At 49.0% G+C, this 16448-nt stretch overlaps 1 protein-coding gene across 1 annotated transcript in view; it reads right to left on the bottom strand.

Annotated features, from left to right (window-relative positions):
• AUTS2 (activator of transcription and developmental regulator AUTS2) overlaps window positions 1–16448 on the bottom strand; it is a 72183-nt gene that overhangs the window by 14859 nt on the left and 40876 nt on the right. The window contains exons 5-11 of the mRNA XM_057377613.1: window positions 12447–12963; window positions 10243–10496; window positions 8833–9053; window positions 8377–8421; window positions 4201–4296; window positions 2863–2934; window positions 1181–1210 (exon numbers count right to left, since the gene is read on the bottom strand). Coding sequence (XP_057233596.1) covers window positions 1181–1210; window positions 2863–2934; window positions 4201–4296; window positions 8377–8421; window positions 8833–9053; window positions 10243–10496; window positions 12447–12963 — 1235 coding nt within the window. The remainder of the gene's footprint in view (window positions 1–1180; window positions 1211–2862; window positions 2935–4200; window positions 4297–8376; window positions 8422–8832; window positions 9054–10242; window positions 10497–12446; window positions 12964–16448) is intronic.

Here is a 16448-nt window from a genome sequence, read left to right as displayed (position 1 = left end):
CCAGCAGCAGCTCTGCACAGCTGGATTGTTCACAGCTGCACCATGAGGTCACTTCCACAAATGCTAAGACTGRCATTTCCACCAAAAGATGAAAATTAAAGCGGTTTCAAAGGTCACTCTGGTTTTCAAAATTCATCTGATTCCCTCATGGAATTGCTGGTCTGTCCCTTCAGACTTTCAGCTCACAAATACACTGAAAAYATCGGAGGTCACTCAATTCACTGTTTGGGACAGTCTTTGCATCATTCCTGTCAGCTCTGAGTCCCAGGGAGGAGAGAGGGAGGCAAGAACCAGAGCTTGGAAGGCCTCCTTATCGAGTCTGTGCTCCATTTCCAGCACAGCTGGAAACCTTATGTGAAAAAGACTCGTTTGAGGATATACCTTCTCCAGTTTTGTTACTTAGGGGTCTGTGGTTACCCACACAAGGAATGACTCCTGCAGATTAAAAAATTCTCACAGGAATTCAAGAGTCTCCTTAAACTACTTGTAATTAAATGTTTCACCAACTCTGGCACATGGTCTGTCTTCTATTTCTAGGTGAGTATCAACCAGTAATTAAATCATTAAAAATAAACTCTTTCTTACAGACATGCTCCCCTAAACTCAAGCCTTTTGTTAATTCACTGCAACTGGCTGTGCTAGTGATTTAGTAAGTTCACTTSGTTGGTCTAATAAAAGACTGGATCWTCCAGAATATGTTGAAAAATCAACAAAAAACCCTTTTGGATGACTGACAGATGGACATCTAAATCCTTATTTCTAAAATATTTTGTGTTTGAAGTGGACTGTCTGTCTGTAGTGGACCTGTGTGGGATGTACCACACTGAGCAACACTGAAAGCACACAGAAAAATAACAAACTCCTGCAGYGTGCAGTGGAATGCCAGGGACTCCSTGCCAGGATCTCAAGATTGGCCTCAGGAAACCATGATGGATTATCAACATTTAACCTCGAGCATTCATGKGAGGGGTTGTGTGAGCAGAGCAAAACTTCCAACTTTGAAGCTCTGCCTTGTCCTGGAGTGCTGAGGAGCTGCAGGAGTGACCATCCCTCCCCAAAAGCAGAGCAGGACAGCTCAGGGGACCCACGGCAGCCCAGGGGACCCACAGCAGCTCCGAGCTGGAATTACTCAGTGGGACTGAACCGAGCTGACGAACGGGAGCACAGGAAGATTTCTTACCCTCAGCATGGGYCTGAACGGATCTGTCAACTGTGAAGAAGAAATGACAGCTTGGTTACACGCCTGTCACTCAAACAATTGCTCTAATTAACAAATTTGTATTGCTTCATTAAGAGACRAAATTAAAATGTTAGAATTTTACTTTCAAATGAAGCCCTTTCGGATGATAATTAGCGGTGAGCCTCCACATCCGTGCTGTCCCCTCCCCCGGCTGTGGCACCTGAGTGGGGACCAGCAGCCCCAGCAGGCTCACACCGAGCTCTGGGCCCTGGCAGCAGCAGCAATTTGTTGATTTAGTGCTACAGAAATGGCTGGTTAAGTGSAGGGATGGAAGCACAGAGATGTTCTGTGGGTAAACCCCTGTTTCCATCGTTCAGAGCCCCTCAGCTCATGGGCAAACCCCTGTTCTCATAGTTCAGAGCCCCTCCGCTCCTGGCAAGGTTGGATCGTGGACAGGGCTCGATCCCACAGATGGGCTGTAAGGCTGGGATGGGGTGTCAGCCATGCCCTGCACACCAGCAGTGTGTCCACCCACCAGCCATGGCATCAGCTTTGTGCCTCACTGCTGCCCGAGGTCTTCTCGGACATAAATGGGCTTTGCCTTAATTATGTTCACACTGAAACAGATGTTGGTAAACAGGGCCCATATAAAAAAMCACAGTTTTTTATATTTTTATTTTTGATGTGGCCTGTTGGGATTTTTTGAGCAGATTATTTTCTTATTCCCCTTTTTTGCTCATATTTCATCAATAAATGTGGGGAAATAATTCAATTTATTGGGTACTGCTCATTTGTTTTGGATTTTCTGTTTTGCAATGCAATACTAAAGGAGATTTATAGGTGCAGAAGGTACTTAGCAGACGCAGTGATGGCACAATGCATCATCTTGAAATAATCGAAGCTCACTCCCAGTTGAAAGGGARCATAAAGCTAAATGACTTCCTGATGGGAGGCCCTGGTTATCTCTGCACTTAGAGAAACAAACAGAAATGTGTATCCTTCTAGTATAAAGCCCAACTACAGCTCCAGARCCCAGCAACCCAAAACACTGGAACTTGGCATAACACAAAGACAACAGCTCTGGAAGTTCAGCTGTTCCACGGCTCGGAATTTTAGGGAGAGCTCCTCATTGTTTCTGCCAGAGAGTTTGGCTAAAAATATTCCTGTGTGAAGTTCCTCATGGCAAACAATGCCACKAATTCAAACCCACCAACACACCAGGGGCAGAGAGACAGAGTGCTGAGGCAAGAAACGCTGCTCACATCTGCTGGCACTCAAAGCCAGCGGCACCAGGTGATCGATAAAGTGCATCCGTATTTCACTGGGGCAATCGATGCTACAGTGACCCAGGGAATAGCTGTCATTACCCACATTAAAAACAATTACAGAGCATAAACACTGATCTTAGGGAGCTTTGTACATTTTCTACCTTCTGTTGGGCTTTGATACCTTTAGYCCTGGGCCTGGAGGGAAGAGCTGCCAGCAAGGACAGAGCTCTGCCATGGCACAGGGGCTGCTTTAAATGTTCCCACAGAACTTCTGTGGCCCTCACTGACTGGAACAGCCCAAACAGCTTTAGTTTTAGGGTGTTCATCTGGACACACTGAGAATGGCAGCCCTAGCATTCAAGGTTTTCAAGAGGAACAGATTTACATGAGAATAAGGAAATATTTTTTACGGACCCGTGGATCTTTCTGTAGAAGGGTGTGTGGGACCGTTCCAGGTCTGGCTGCAACATCAATGGGGTTGGAAGTCTGGAAATACCACAAAGAGAGACAACATCAATGAGCTGCAYAAGAGTAACAATGCCTACCAGCAACAGAATGTGCAAAATTATCATTCCTTATCACTACATTGCCAAACAACGGAGATGAACTTTTTATAAAGGAAAGGAGAACCATCATAATGCACTCAGGAATAGAAGTGTTATTATCAACTCCATATCCACCCTTTGGATTGTCCACCAACTTCCCATTGCTTTAATCAAAACCACTAAGGGAACAGTGACTGCTTAAACTGGAAAACCTTCTAATGGGAAAAACCTGATGAGGAACACATGGATGACACAATATCTGAAGCAGGATTTGGAGAACCCAGCCCTGCCCTGCTGTCTATCCTTGATGCACTCAGCACACAGAACATCACTGCACAAGGAGCTCAACTCCAYCCACATGGACTGCCACAAAATGGGTATCAGGAAAAGTAATGTCCAGTTCAAAAAAATTAAAGCCCTTCCTGTAAATAGTCAGTTAAAAAAAACACAGCTTTGTGGGGAAAAAAAAGCCCAAACAAAAAAAAAACCAACCCCCCTCCATTTAGACAGAGCTTGTTCCTGTGTTAAAATGAAGAAAATAGAAATCAGCTCCTGCATAACTAACAATTAAGTACCAGAGTTGTTAACAGCCTGATTATCATACAGACGAAGAATCCCACTAATGAACTGCCATTTACATATTCAGTCATTAGAGTGGATGGGCCAATTTAAGCAAGAAGGTGTCTCCTCTGCAGAAATTCCACTCCTGATTTCAGTCTTTAGCTGCAAAGCATGCAGACTGTGATTTCCCCCCACTGATAAACAGAGTGACTCCATGAAAACAAAAGAAAAACACCCTGAACTTGTCACATTTCTCTCTCCCAGCTATCATCCACCAGGAGAGCCATATCAGTGTTCTGCACTGTGGTGGAGCTGGGAGGGAATTATGGAAATGAGTAAACAATAATGTACACTGCTTCTTAAAAAACCCTGATTATTACATGACCTKTGATTAAAGCACACTATCTCAGAACTAATTACATTGCTTCTAAAGTTAACTATRCCATTATATATATAATTTTTTWWAAAAATGTTTGCAGATGTACCTGAACCTAATGAGAAATAACTTCTCTCTGTAGTGAATTTGGAAAAAGCCAACTATCCCCCGTGGAATTCAGCTGCAAATCAAGCTCTAACTGCTCCAGAATGTGAACCACATGCTAACCCTAGGGTGGATCTGAGTAGGAACAGGTCRTTCCTGCCTTACCTTGGGTTGGAAAGCTCCCTGCAGCGAGCCAAAGGGGCCGGTGGGAGGGATCATGGGAGGAATACCTGATACAGCTGGAGGATAGGAGTGAAACAGCTGCAACAGAAAGAGAACAGCATCAACACAAGGTCACTGTGAGCACAGGCAGCTGAGGAGGACACCAAAGCATTCCTGTGTAATATCAGGAAAATGTTACATGGAGAAAAAGCATTGATGTGATCTCATTGCAACGATGTTAGTTAGCGCGGTCGATGGGATGTTCACAGATGTCATGAGGTTTAGAGCTTAAAAGCAGTTCCAAAATCAGACAGCCAGAACCTGTCCCTGCCCTGGGCCAGCAGAGCAGAAGGGAGATGTTGTCTCCTCAATTATTCAGATTGGAGAGAGTTTTCATATGGTTTCGGTCTGCGAGTTGTTTCAACAGAAAAGGCAGAATCCTGAGCTAAGTAAGACTYAGAAATCTCCTGTTTAAGAGGAAAAAACCCTTACGAGTTCTAGGAGATTGTATCATTAAAACTCCATTAGTATGGKGGGATTTTAATGGTATCTGTAGGAAATGAGGAAAATATGCACCATTTTTACTTCATTAGCTTGTCTGAGAGGATATCCTGCCACATCTAATATTAGCAGACAGGCAATCTGATTTGTTAAATATTAGTATTTAAACAAAATATTAAGGCACAACCTCCCAGAAATGTAAGGGACTTTTTTACAAAGAGACTGCTCAGCACAAAAATGGGCCCATCTCCCCTGACCTCCCTGACCCCAGCACTGYCCTGAGAGAATTTGGGAAAAAAACCCCACAAAAAGCTGCTCTGTGCTAATGCAGCCAAACACAAGGGAAATGAGSAGGTAAATTAAACAAATAAACTGTTCCCTGGGAGAGTAGGGAGGCCCTGGCACAGGGTGCCCACAGAARCTGTGGCTGCCCCTGGATCCCTGGCAGTGCCCAAGGCCAGGCTGGACAGTGGGKCTKGGRGCASCCTGGGACAGTGGGAGGTGTCCCTGCCCATGGCAGSGGTGGCATGGATGGGTTTTAGGSTCCCTTCCAACCCAACCCATTCTGTGACTCCAAGATAAACCATGACATCCCAACCTGCCCTTGCCCCTGTGCTCTGCCCGTGAACCTTTGGCTCTGGCTGTAACACAAAACTTGCCCAAACCCATGAAAATGCTGCTGTCACACACTAAAGTGCTTTCTAGCAGGAGTCAGGGATTCAAAGCATYCCACTCCAAAGCCATTCTCACCATGAAACCTCTGGATCTAAGAGGGGATGGATCTGGGAGGGGATGGCAGCCAGTTCCACTGGAATYGCCACCCAAAAATATTATGGGGTTCTCTAGCTGAGACCAATTCCCCTCTGACCACGGCTGAGCAAAGTCAAGCTACTGTGTGCTACTTTTAAGATCAAAATTAATGAGTTAATGGCCAATTGAACAGAAGCAGGACTGGGCAAAGTCAAAGACTGGACACGAGGGGCGGAAAAACACTGAAAAAATCCCATCCCAGAATAAATCAGTACCACAAAGTTTTGATTTGGTTATGCCTGGATTTGGTTATGCCTGGATTTGGTTATGCCAGGCTGTCACGTGTGCTTTTCTTCATTTTTCCTTCCACTAGCTTATCTTGCAAGGTTATTTATTCACATTGTATTTACTGAAAGCTGAGAAAACATTTCAGAGCTGTCAGAAGATTTTTTCAGTTTAAAAGCTTGGTATTGAGCCTCTATTCATAACACTTCGCTGACGTTTTTAATTCTATTTAATTTGGACCTGCTCTGTCCAATGGTGCAGGAAACACTTTGAGATCAGTTGAAACTGAACTATAGGCATTTGAGAAACCATTAAGAGACACTTGTTCTCATTTACAATAACTTTTAATGAGTAAAATGTGCTTTAAATCCTCCAGTGTCTACTGTCTTTAATTTTCTGTGTAATGGACTAATTCTAAGAGATGGGAAAAGACGTAAGACTTTGTATTCTATTGGCTATGACTAATAATTAGGAATTATTTCCTCAAAGTTTTATAACAACTGGTAAGTTAATTAAATGTGACCCTTCCTCAAGGTCAGAATTATTAATCACACAGAAAGAGTGTATCTCCATGATTAATTTGTATCAGTGAAATTCTGAATACACCTTTCCTAGTAAGTGCTTCCTTCTTTCCCAGTATTCCTTCTCTTTTGAGCAGCAGTTTTCCCTTCCAGCTTTCCCTGGGGAATGAACCATGCAGTGCCCACAGCTTCCCTCAGCCAGGTGTGTGGGATGCTAAACYGGCCCTGGCACCAGCTGGAGGTAAAAGCAAAGTCTTACTGTGCTAAAAGAAAGAAAACTTATCTAAAACTCAGCTTCTATGTGAGCTGCATTCCCTGTCCCAAAGGAGATGGATTGTAAGTCTCAAGTGGACCTTGTTCTCCTCCAAAGCTCACCTACACTTACTGCCAGCTTCTGTCAAGGTATCTGAGTTCTTGGAGTGGATCTGTGGTGGAAGCTGTCCCTAGGAGGAGCTCTGTGCAGGAGCCACATTCTGACAGTATCTGTGGCCCTCCTGCCCTGTGGGTGTGYACCCAGCCCAGCTCAGGGGCTGCTCTCTGCACCTGCAGCTGCTCCCGGGGTGGGGCCATGGGGACACCTGGCTGGCCTGGCCTTGTCACCCCCAGGGCAGCCACCACGGGCATCCCCTGGGATCACGGTGCCATAGTAACCAGGGTACCACAGTGACCAGGGTGCCACAGTGACCACAGTGCAGCCCCCTCCCGAGGACAAACCTTCCCCAGGGAAGGCAGTGGGGACCAGATCAGTACCTTGGCCCCCAGCAGGGCTCTCTGGCTAAGGGAGAACAGCAYGGAGCTTTCCCTGACCTTAAAGGGKGTGAGGCCATGACCTTTACAACCCAGGTCACTCCCAGATTTCTGAGAGTATTTGACTGAATTGGAACAGCAGATACAGCTGGAGATTCTACARTGCTTCCTGCCTGACACTGCCAACTCAACTCGTGTGCTTTATTTGTGTGAAACCCATGTCCCATCTCCCAATTCTGTGTTCCTGCTGTGAGCCACAGTGACAATCCATCACCTCCTGAATCCATGTGCAGCTCAGCAAATCCCAGTGTCACTGAACACTGCTACAAGGGAGCAGCAGAGCCCTTGGGAGCGAGAGTGGCAATGTTTGTTCTGTGCTCCTGGAGCTCTGATCCTGCAAACACTCCTCCATATCCACAGCCACCCAAATGAGGTGCCAGACATGAACAGCACTGCTCAGGGGCYGCACAGGCTGTGAGCAGGGGCTGAGTTTGCTCCAGACACCATCATTTTAACCAGTTTTTTTTGCCCAGTTCCGCTTCTAAGCAAAACCAACAMATGAAGCCAAATGCTCTGCAGATTTCTGAGTGCTGATGCAGTACTCCTTCTCTCATCAAAATATTGCTCTTGGATTAAGAAACTCTTGCCAGACACCTTCCTCTGCCAACAGGATGAAGAAAATACAACCCAGAGCACAGCAGCAAATCARTCAGTAGATTCAGACCCTTAGGAGCAGAAGCTTTACACTTAAGGGGAATTTTAAAAACAGCTCATCTCGATAAGTAACGGTTTTGGTAGCTTAGGCAAACACATCTAGTGCATATCTGGATTCATGYTGCTGTCATCAAACAGAGCTTTCAAAACATAACAAGCCCAGTGGATCAGATGAGCCTTTGAAATGTGAATAATAAGACAGGTTTTCAGACGTTATCAAACAAAATACGATAGATTGGGAAAACTATTAGATTATCTATCCCTGAAGGATTTGTATGAGTTTGTCAGTTCATTTCAAGTTTCTTAGGAAAAATATCAGCCTAAGGGTTTGTGGCACGACTGAAACACCRTGATGGAATCACTGCTCTCTCCTGCTTTGTGGAACAGTCAGCTCTCCTGTCTCATCTTTTCACATCAAACCTGGCTCCAAATGGTGTGTGAGCAAGAGATCTTTTGATTGGAAAAGCTGATACTGCATCTTTATCAGAAACAAGCACCACGAATGCAAGCCTTGAAAAGCCAAAGCAACCAAGGACGATAATGGTAAATCCTGGAGTGATGATTAGGGAGAGATTTGACACTGTGCCATTGATCGAGTGGTGATCCCAACCCACCACAGAAAAGCAGTGAAGTCAGTTGGAAACAGAGCAATAAAACTCACACTGTGACGGTAGAAGGGGTCAACTTTTGTAGGATATTTGTCAAACTGCAAAGGGATCAAAGCACAAACTAGTTAYTTTATATTTCCTTGCTTTACTTCTGTTGGCAAAACAGAAGACTATTCTCTATTATCTGGCAACCAACAGAGGAAAAAAAATACACAGAAAATTAAGTTTCCAATGAAGCTGTTTGGGGCTTTTCTTTCTTCAAAGGAAGAAAGGAGGACAGGACAAAGGAGGAGACCCCAGAGTGCCTGGGGACCTCGTCCCTCAGTCCTGCACTGCCACCTGAAGCTCTCACTCTGTGACCCAGGGCCAGGCCTGCCTTTCCTGCCCACACACCCCTGGGCAGCACAGCAGCCCTTCCCCACCGCCTGGCAAACACCTCCGCAACACTTTGGTAACAAAGAAGAGAGTTGTGCTCTACTTATCCTCACATTTCTGCCTGGGGTACGCACCATGGGCGGTGCTGGCGTCGGCATGATGGCGGTGGGAGGGATGGCGTGGGGGAAGGGCGTGAAGGTGTGCTGGTGGGTGTGCTGGTGGGTGTGCTGGTGCTGGTGCTGGTGCTGGTGGAACTCGGTGCGCAGGTAGGGCGGCGGGCCCAGCGAGGCGCCGCGGTCGGCGCTCTGCGACGCCAGGAACCGCGTGTTCAGCTCCTGCCGCAGGAGGTCTTGCTCTGAAACACACAAGCACAGCAGGGCGGTGTTAACGGGCTGGGGAAGGGCCCTGGAGACCCSCAAAGCCAGCCTCTGACCGGACACCTCTGTGTCACCCAGACCAGGGCACGCTGTGCCACYTCCAGGCTGGTTTTAAACATCTCCCGGGATGGGGACTCCACCACGGTCTGGGCAGCCCCTCCAATGCCCAACACTCTTCTTGTGAAGGATTTTTCCCCAATGTCCAGCCTGAGTCTCCCATGGCCCAGCCTGAGGCCGTTCCCTCTCCTCCTGTCCCTGTTCCCTGGGAGCAGAGCCCAACCCCCCCGGCTGCCCCCTCCTGTCAAGGAGTTGTGCAGAGCCACAAGGTCCCCCGATCCCCCTTTTCTCCCCTTTCTCCCCTTTCCCAGCTCCCTCAGCCACTCTTCACAGGACTTGTGTTTCAGATCCTTCGCCAGCCTTGTTTCCTTTCTCTGGGCACACCACATCCTTCCTAAATTGGGGGCACCCAGAACTGGGCACGGCACCCAAGATGYCCTAACCAGTGCTGAATACGGGGGGAAAACAAACAATAAAACAACTCCCTGTGAGTTCTGGGGCTTTTCTGGGCCTTGGGCCTCTTCCTTTGCTGTCTGTGATAGCAAGGCTTCATTTAAAACTTCCTGCTGATAAATCAGGACACAGTACGGGGTAAGAAAGCTCCCTCAGATCTTCCTCAGCGGCCTGAGACATTATGAAGTCTCCCTTTCCCCTCTCACCAAGCCTGTTTGCACATTCCTCTGAGCATTTATGGACATGGACATAATCCTAAATAGGTAAGGATGTAGGAACAAGCTGGAGGGAGCAAACCAGTGGGTGCTGTGAGCACAGCCAGCCCTGACCCTCCCTAGAGCCAGGGGAGCTTCTCTGGGCACAGAGCRGAGCTGCAGGAGCCCTTCTACCATGGGGGTCACAGATTCTGTGTGAGCACATCGGGAACTCTGTGCTTTCACTCGAATGACACAAACCTGACGAAAACCAATGCCTTCTGAAAGCAGCCACCCCTAGAGCAGGGGGAAGATCCCTGGGAATGTCCAGGGGTTTCTTGGCTTTGCTGTCACTTCACTCAGCAGTGAGACCAGCTCTCCCCACCCAGAGCCCCCCCACAGCCCCAAAGCCCCGTTACTGTGCCCAAAGCCAGGGATGGCCCCGCTTTGGGGTAGCCCTTACCTGAGTAGGTGCTCCCGGCCGGGTGTCCCGGCACCTGCAGCGTACCCGAGGTCAGCGGCGGTGGCGGGGGCAGCGCCGCGGGCGGGGCGAACATATTGGGGTGGTGTGGGTGCGCGGGGGGCTGCAGGGCGGGTGGGAAGCTGTGCAGGGCGCCGGGGCTGGCCAGGGACAGCGGGAAYGGCGAGGCCGACGCGTGGTGCGAGATGTGCGGGGCGGGCGCCGCGGGCTTGGCGGGGGTGCTGCTCCTGCTGCTGCTGCGAACGACAGGACACGGAGGGACCATCAGGGCTGGCAGGGAGGGGGGAAAACCTGACACAGCCCTAAGGATCAGGGCTGGCAGGGAGGGGGGAAAACCTGACACAGCCCCAGCCAACAGAGCTGGGAGGGATGGGGGAAAACCCCAACTGCTGCCTTAGGATTTTTAGCTTATATATTTCCATGTATCGGTATTCTTGTACTCCTCCAGTGTACTGCTCTAAAGTTCCTGTTCTCCCATCTTTAGACAAAGCAGCTCCTCTCTGGGCCTGAAATCCAAGGACACTTTGCTGCCTCAGAGCCCCAGAATCTGTAAACAACGGTGAATTGTGGGGAGCAAGTTTGGGGTGGTTGGCATCATCACCTGAAGGTGTCATTGGAGAACTGGGGCCTGATATGTTAATGAGACAGAACTTATAAAAGGTGAAGATCTCGTGACTTGAGGTGCATTTTGGGTGCAGCCTCAGGAGGAGGCTTTGTCTGCCCTCAATGCACCAGTAGGCCTGGATTCAATTTGTCTGCTTTTATTCTCTTGAGTTTGTCTGGCCTCTGTTTCAGATGAGCCTTGTTTTAGGCATCACAACACACCCCAGCCATCAGGACTGGTAGGGAGAGGGAAAAGCTCCCACAGAGCCTCAGCAGCCCCTCACATCGAACACATCACGTGTGTCACAAACCCAGTGACCATTTCCAGCCCCACCCCTTTCTCCAGCCATATGTTGCACCTTCCCTGTCAACTTTGACTTCCCCATGTCCCTCCACACCTGAGCCCTGTTCTCCCTCTCTGTGAGAGGTTGGTGTTGTCCTCCAAGAAAAAAGGGAGCAATCAGTCCTGTGCATTCATTACTTAATTATCAGGTCCCTTCTACTTGGCTGCTCCTGATTCATGTTTTCAGGCCAATGAAGCTCAAAATCATTATTAAAAATTTAGGGTTTTTTTTTTTTCTGCTATGAATTAGTAAGATAAAAGACTGCAGAAAATGTGAAATGAAGTTGAGAAGGCAGCAACAGATTTGTGCTTATTGCAGAGGTGATGCCCCTCCCTTCCCCCACAATAAAATGAGATAAGACAAGTCCACAGAAGTATTTGTGATTGCGCTGGTTGCAATTTTTCAGATTTCATTTCCTGCTAGTGAGTATTTAAAATACATTCATGTAAGGCTTAATTCTCCTTGTGTTTATTTCAAGTAACAACCTGCTTCTATTGCAGTGACTTTTAAAGACAAGCCATACCAGCTTGGTTACAAATAAATTCAAATCSTAAACACCTCTCAGCCTTTAGTCAAACCATGAAGCAAGCACAGTGCTGCTTCCCCAGGTCSTCAGGGTCACATCTGCCTGCTGGGAACTCGGATTTGGAGAACCACAACCCAGCACAGAGGAGAAACCCGATGTCCCTGTCTCAGAGGGACATCACAGGGATCCTGTGGACACTGGGGTGTTTAACCTCTCTGCTCACCTTTGTTATCCCCTGGTAAAAGATGAGGCTGATCTCACCGTGGCCAGCTGAGAGAAAAACACCAGAGGCTGCAAAGTGCCCGGAGCTGTGACGGGCCTGGGGTGTGACTGCTGGGGCTGGGATGGCACCAGCTGGACCTGCTCTGGGGCACAGCAGYGCTTCCAGAAATGGGGCATTTACAGGGATGGGAGAGCACAAGAGTCAGCCTTCAGAGAGCAGCCCAGCCTGCAGAACTGGACTGTTCTTCCCCTGACCTATACTGAGCAAAATCCCCTCCARAAAGCCAACAGACAGGAAAATCCAAAGCAAATGAACTTAAACCAAGCACAGTTCCCAGGATCATTGGGTCACAGAGAGAGCAATCCTGGCTCACCTCAGGGGAGGARTGGGTTTAATGCACGAAGCCCCGTTCATTTCCCGGGATGGGACGGGCTGCGCTGTCACTCCTGTCCTTTACCCAATCCCCCTCAGGCCCACTGCAGGCACCTACCTGAGGCTGTTGAGGCTCAAGCTGCTGCTGTTGTAGGCGGAGAGCGGCTGTGAGAGGCTCTGCGGGTGCGGCTGCACCGCGGGCAGCGCCGGGTGCGCCGGGGGCAGCGGTGACGGCGGCCGGGCCGGGGGCTGACCGGCCGGGGGCTGGCCGGAGGGCTGGGCACAGGGCTGGCCGGAGGGCTGGGCGCAGGGCTGGGCACAGGGCTGGCCGGCGGCAGGGCGGCCGGGCTCCTCGGGGGCCGGGGGCAGCGGCACGGCCGGGCCGGGCGGAGGGGCCGGGGGCTCCGGGCGCGGGGCGAGCGAGGGGCTGGGGCAGCGGCCCTCAGGCGGCTCCGGCGATGGCGGCGTCACCCGGGGACAGGGCTCTTTAGGCACCACGGGCTCGAGGATTGGCTCTTTGCTGCTGTCCTGGCTCTTCTCTTGGCTCCTTTCTAGTCCTGATATTTTGGGCACGGCCGGGCCCCTAGCACCAGGGTCGTCATTGTCAGCGAGAGCGCCCACTCCCAAATCTTTATCTGCAACAACAGAGAGAGAAAAGGGTTAAACCTGAGACAAACAGGCAAACACAGAGTCACTGCAGTTCAGTTCTGTTTCCATCAAGGACTCTCCAGGCCAACCTGAAACTGAATCAAACCCTTCTGCCTCTCATCCTCTCTTCGGTAACTCCCCGCAAAATAAACCAGAGAAGGTTTATTTACGGCAGAGAAGGGAGACCCTGTTAATGCTGCTGTTCTCCACCATTGTTATCATCATCACTGATCCACTGAGGGAACAAACTCCACGTGAGCTCTGGGCCTTCACACGGAATGGTTCAGGTAGGAAATGATCTTTAAGACCACCAATTTCAATCCATCCGCACCACCATGTTCATACCAAACCATGTCCTCAAGTACCACATCCACATGGTTTTTGAACACTTCCAGTTAAGGCAGGTGCCCAAGGTGGAGAGAAATGAGCGACAGTTTGTCCAGGAATAGATGAATCTGTGTTCTCAGTCCTTTTGGGTGGAAGACTTACAAGATTTGGGTTTTTTTTACACAATGGCTTTGAGGACTCGGGCTCATCCCTAGAAATGCCGTACACTACATGGCTCCAGCAGGTGGGTCTGGAAATCGTGCAGAAGTGATGCTTCCAAACCTACAGTCAACACCCTGCACTCAGTGCATTCCTTAAACCCTTTCCTTTGGTTTTTAGCTTCTCACCTGTGTAGGATTTATCCAGCACAACTCAGTGCTGGGGATCTACTCCTCCTCCCCAGGAGGAAAGGGCTGGGAATGCCCCTGGCTCCTGGGAACTTGCTGCTGCTGCTCACATCCCCATTGCCCAGCCCTCAAGTACCACCCCTGCGAGTTTGCACTGAAGATGCTGCACGCAGTAAAATAAATGTCATTCCCAAAGTCTCCTGTGGGCTCTCCCTCTCCCAGCATGACACCAGAGCACCCACTCTGTGCCCCAGCCCAGTGCCAGCTGTCCTGGAGCCTCAGCACACGCAGCCCAGCCTGGCTGATAATGCTGGTGTATAAATCAGAGCCCATTCTCCATCCCACTGAATCCAGCTTATTTGGGGAGCTGGAATCCCCCCTTGCTGATAAACACCACCAATCTCAGGGTTCCTGAGCAGTGCTCCCATTTTCACCACCAGCTCTTCAAGCTCACACAGACAAGATTGCTCTTCCCCTACCCTGATGGACTGGCTTGGGGCAAGAATTCTGGGGGAAAAAACCCTTTAATGTCACCGTGACACAGCCAACCCAACTTGCATCATCAGAGGAGTCCATCTCCAGCCGGCTCAGCAAGCACCAAGCTAACTTTATGTGCTGGTTTTTTCCATGCTCAGTTTTGGGTAAAGTGAAATTCCTGCACTGGGATTCAGGGGAGCAGTGACTGTGGTGTCACTTCCACGACACAGACTGCCCTTCCTCCACTGGGCTGATACTGCATACTGCAGCAGCCAGGTTTTCACTGGAAAAGGAATAAAGGCATAAGGACTGAGGAGCYTTTCCAGACAGGAAATGCAGCTGCCATAATCTTCTTTTCCTGTGCTCCTTGATGTGCCTTAAATGTCAAATTCCTCCATTTTTCACTTTACYCACAAYCAGCACTCTGGAACTCCAGTCACTYACAMAACCCTGCTGTGTGTGACCAGCACTGGGCTGGCTCCATCCCACCAGGGAGCAGCCAAGGCCACCCTGGGGACATCTGTAAGAAACCCAGGTGACTCAGGTGACCCAGAGAGACCCTGCAGCTGGGAGAGCCAGCAGACACGGATTTGTAGAATAAATACAGGTAAAAAGCAGSTTTCCATCATTATCTCTCTCCCTAACATGCAAACCAGTAAAATTTGACCTMAACTCTGCGTTCTGGCTCCTCTGTCCCATCTGGGTGGTTCCAGAGAGCTGAAGGTTGGCCAGGGATGGCTAGTTGGGAATGCCACAGCCACAAGGCGATGTCCAGCTGTTCTACAGTGACAAAAAGGCCCTGTTGGAATCCCACAAATGTGACATTCCCAGGGCCTCTCACTCTGCCGGGTCAAGAGCTGTTTGCAGGTGGTGTCACCACATCTGAAACAGCACAGAGGGTGCCAAGAGCCAGCACAGGGTGTCCCATGGCCACCGCCAGCCCAGCCAGTCCCAAGCGTCTTGGGCACCCCTGACCTGAGGCACTCGGGGAATGGAATCCCCTCAGCATGATGTCAAACTTACAGTGGCCAAACTTTTTTTCTSAACATAAAATCATCCAACTTTTCCACGTCCAGGGGGCAAACAGCCAGCTCTGGAGTGTCATCCTGTCACTTCTTGTCTGCATCAGGATTCAGCCTCTCCACACCCGGCCTGAGAGCACTCAGGAAACTTCAGAGATCAGCTTAGAACCAACACTGAATTTTCCACATTTCTGAGAGGAAAGTTTTGGATTAAGCTCACAGTCCTCACTGCAAAGTAGGAAAATTACAGAAGTCTTCAGTGTTTTGCTGAGCATTCAGTCTACCAAAGAAGTATTTTATAGCATCATTTAATTAAAAAATAGATTTAATTTTCTTTCATTACTTTGGTAAGTTGAACTCTTCCGACAACACCACCTCTTGCCTAACTCAAATTTTCTCCCTACTTCTCAATGCAAGATAAAACCTCAGATCATTCAAAACCATTGAGTGATCTTTTCCATGGGTAAGTGGGGAGTTGGTACAAACTGTCACAACCAACACAAACCCCAGGACATCTCTGGAGCCATGGAATGCAGGACAGACCCACCCAGCTCTGGCAGGTTCACTCCAACAAGCACTTTTATAAGGCTTGAAATGATTAATCGGATTTAAGCCCTGATTGTCCATTTCATAYCGATTAGACAGTGGTCAGGGCAGTACCTGGATGAGGAGAGGGAGGTGACAGGAGCTGTCTCTGCCAGGGAGGGAGGAGACTGTGGGTGCTGCAGAGGGCCCCAGAGCAGCTTGGCTGCTCCCCTGGATACATGAAATTCCCTAAAAACAATCCCTCATTTTTAGCACACAGCCATCTTTCATCCTAATTTCTTAGGACGCGAACAAAGCATTTGATTATGCAAATGAAGAGCGTGCCTTGGAAGGCTCAACTCCTGGAAGCTCTGTCTGCTGAGAGCAACCACTCCACAGTGAGCAGGTATTCAGCAAGGCTGGTGACACACTTGGTACTTCATTAAGAAACAGAGAAGAAATYCATTCAGGACAAAAGGTTTCACTGCCTCCCTTTACAAATGTTTATCCTCTGCGCTGAAAGGGATTTAATTGTCAGCAGTGAAGTTGCAGATCAATGAGAAGCAGCACTTAGTGGGGTTGCACAAGATGTTGACAATTCCTCAGTCACTGAGCTGCTTCTGGCCTTGATTTGAGAGTGCAGAGTCCTCCAACACGGCACATGAAACGATTTATTTCATCCAGCTGTTAAACAGAACACACTCCATAAATGCAGCTCCTGGAGCTGTACACTGGGAACATCTGACAGCACTTACTTTTTTTTTTTTTTTTTTT

This window comes from Malurus melanocephalus, unplaced genomic scaffold (assembly GCF_030028575.1).
Source record: "Malurus melanocephalus ecotype Western Australia unplaced genomic scaffold, MMel_1.1 scaffold_319, whole genome shotgun sequence".
Classification (NCBI taxonomy): Eukaryota; Metazoa; Chordata; class Aves; order Passeriformes; family Maluridae; genus Malurus; species Malurus melanocephalus.
Note: the sequence above shows the minus strand (reverse complement) of the source record. Positions and strands in the feature narration are given on the sequence as shown.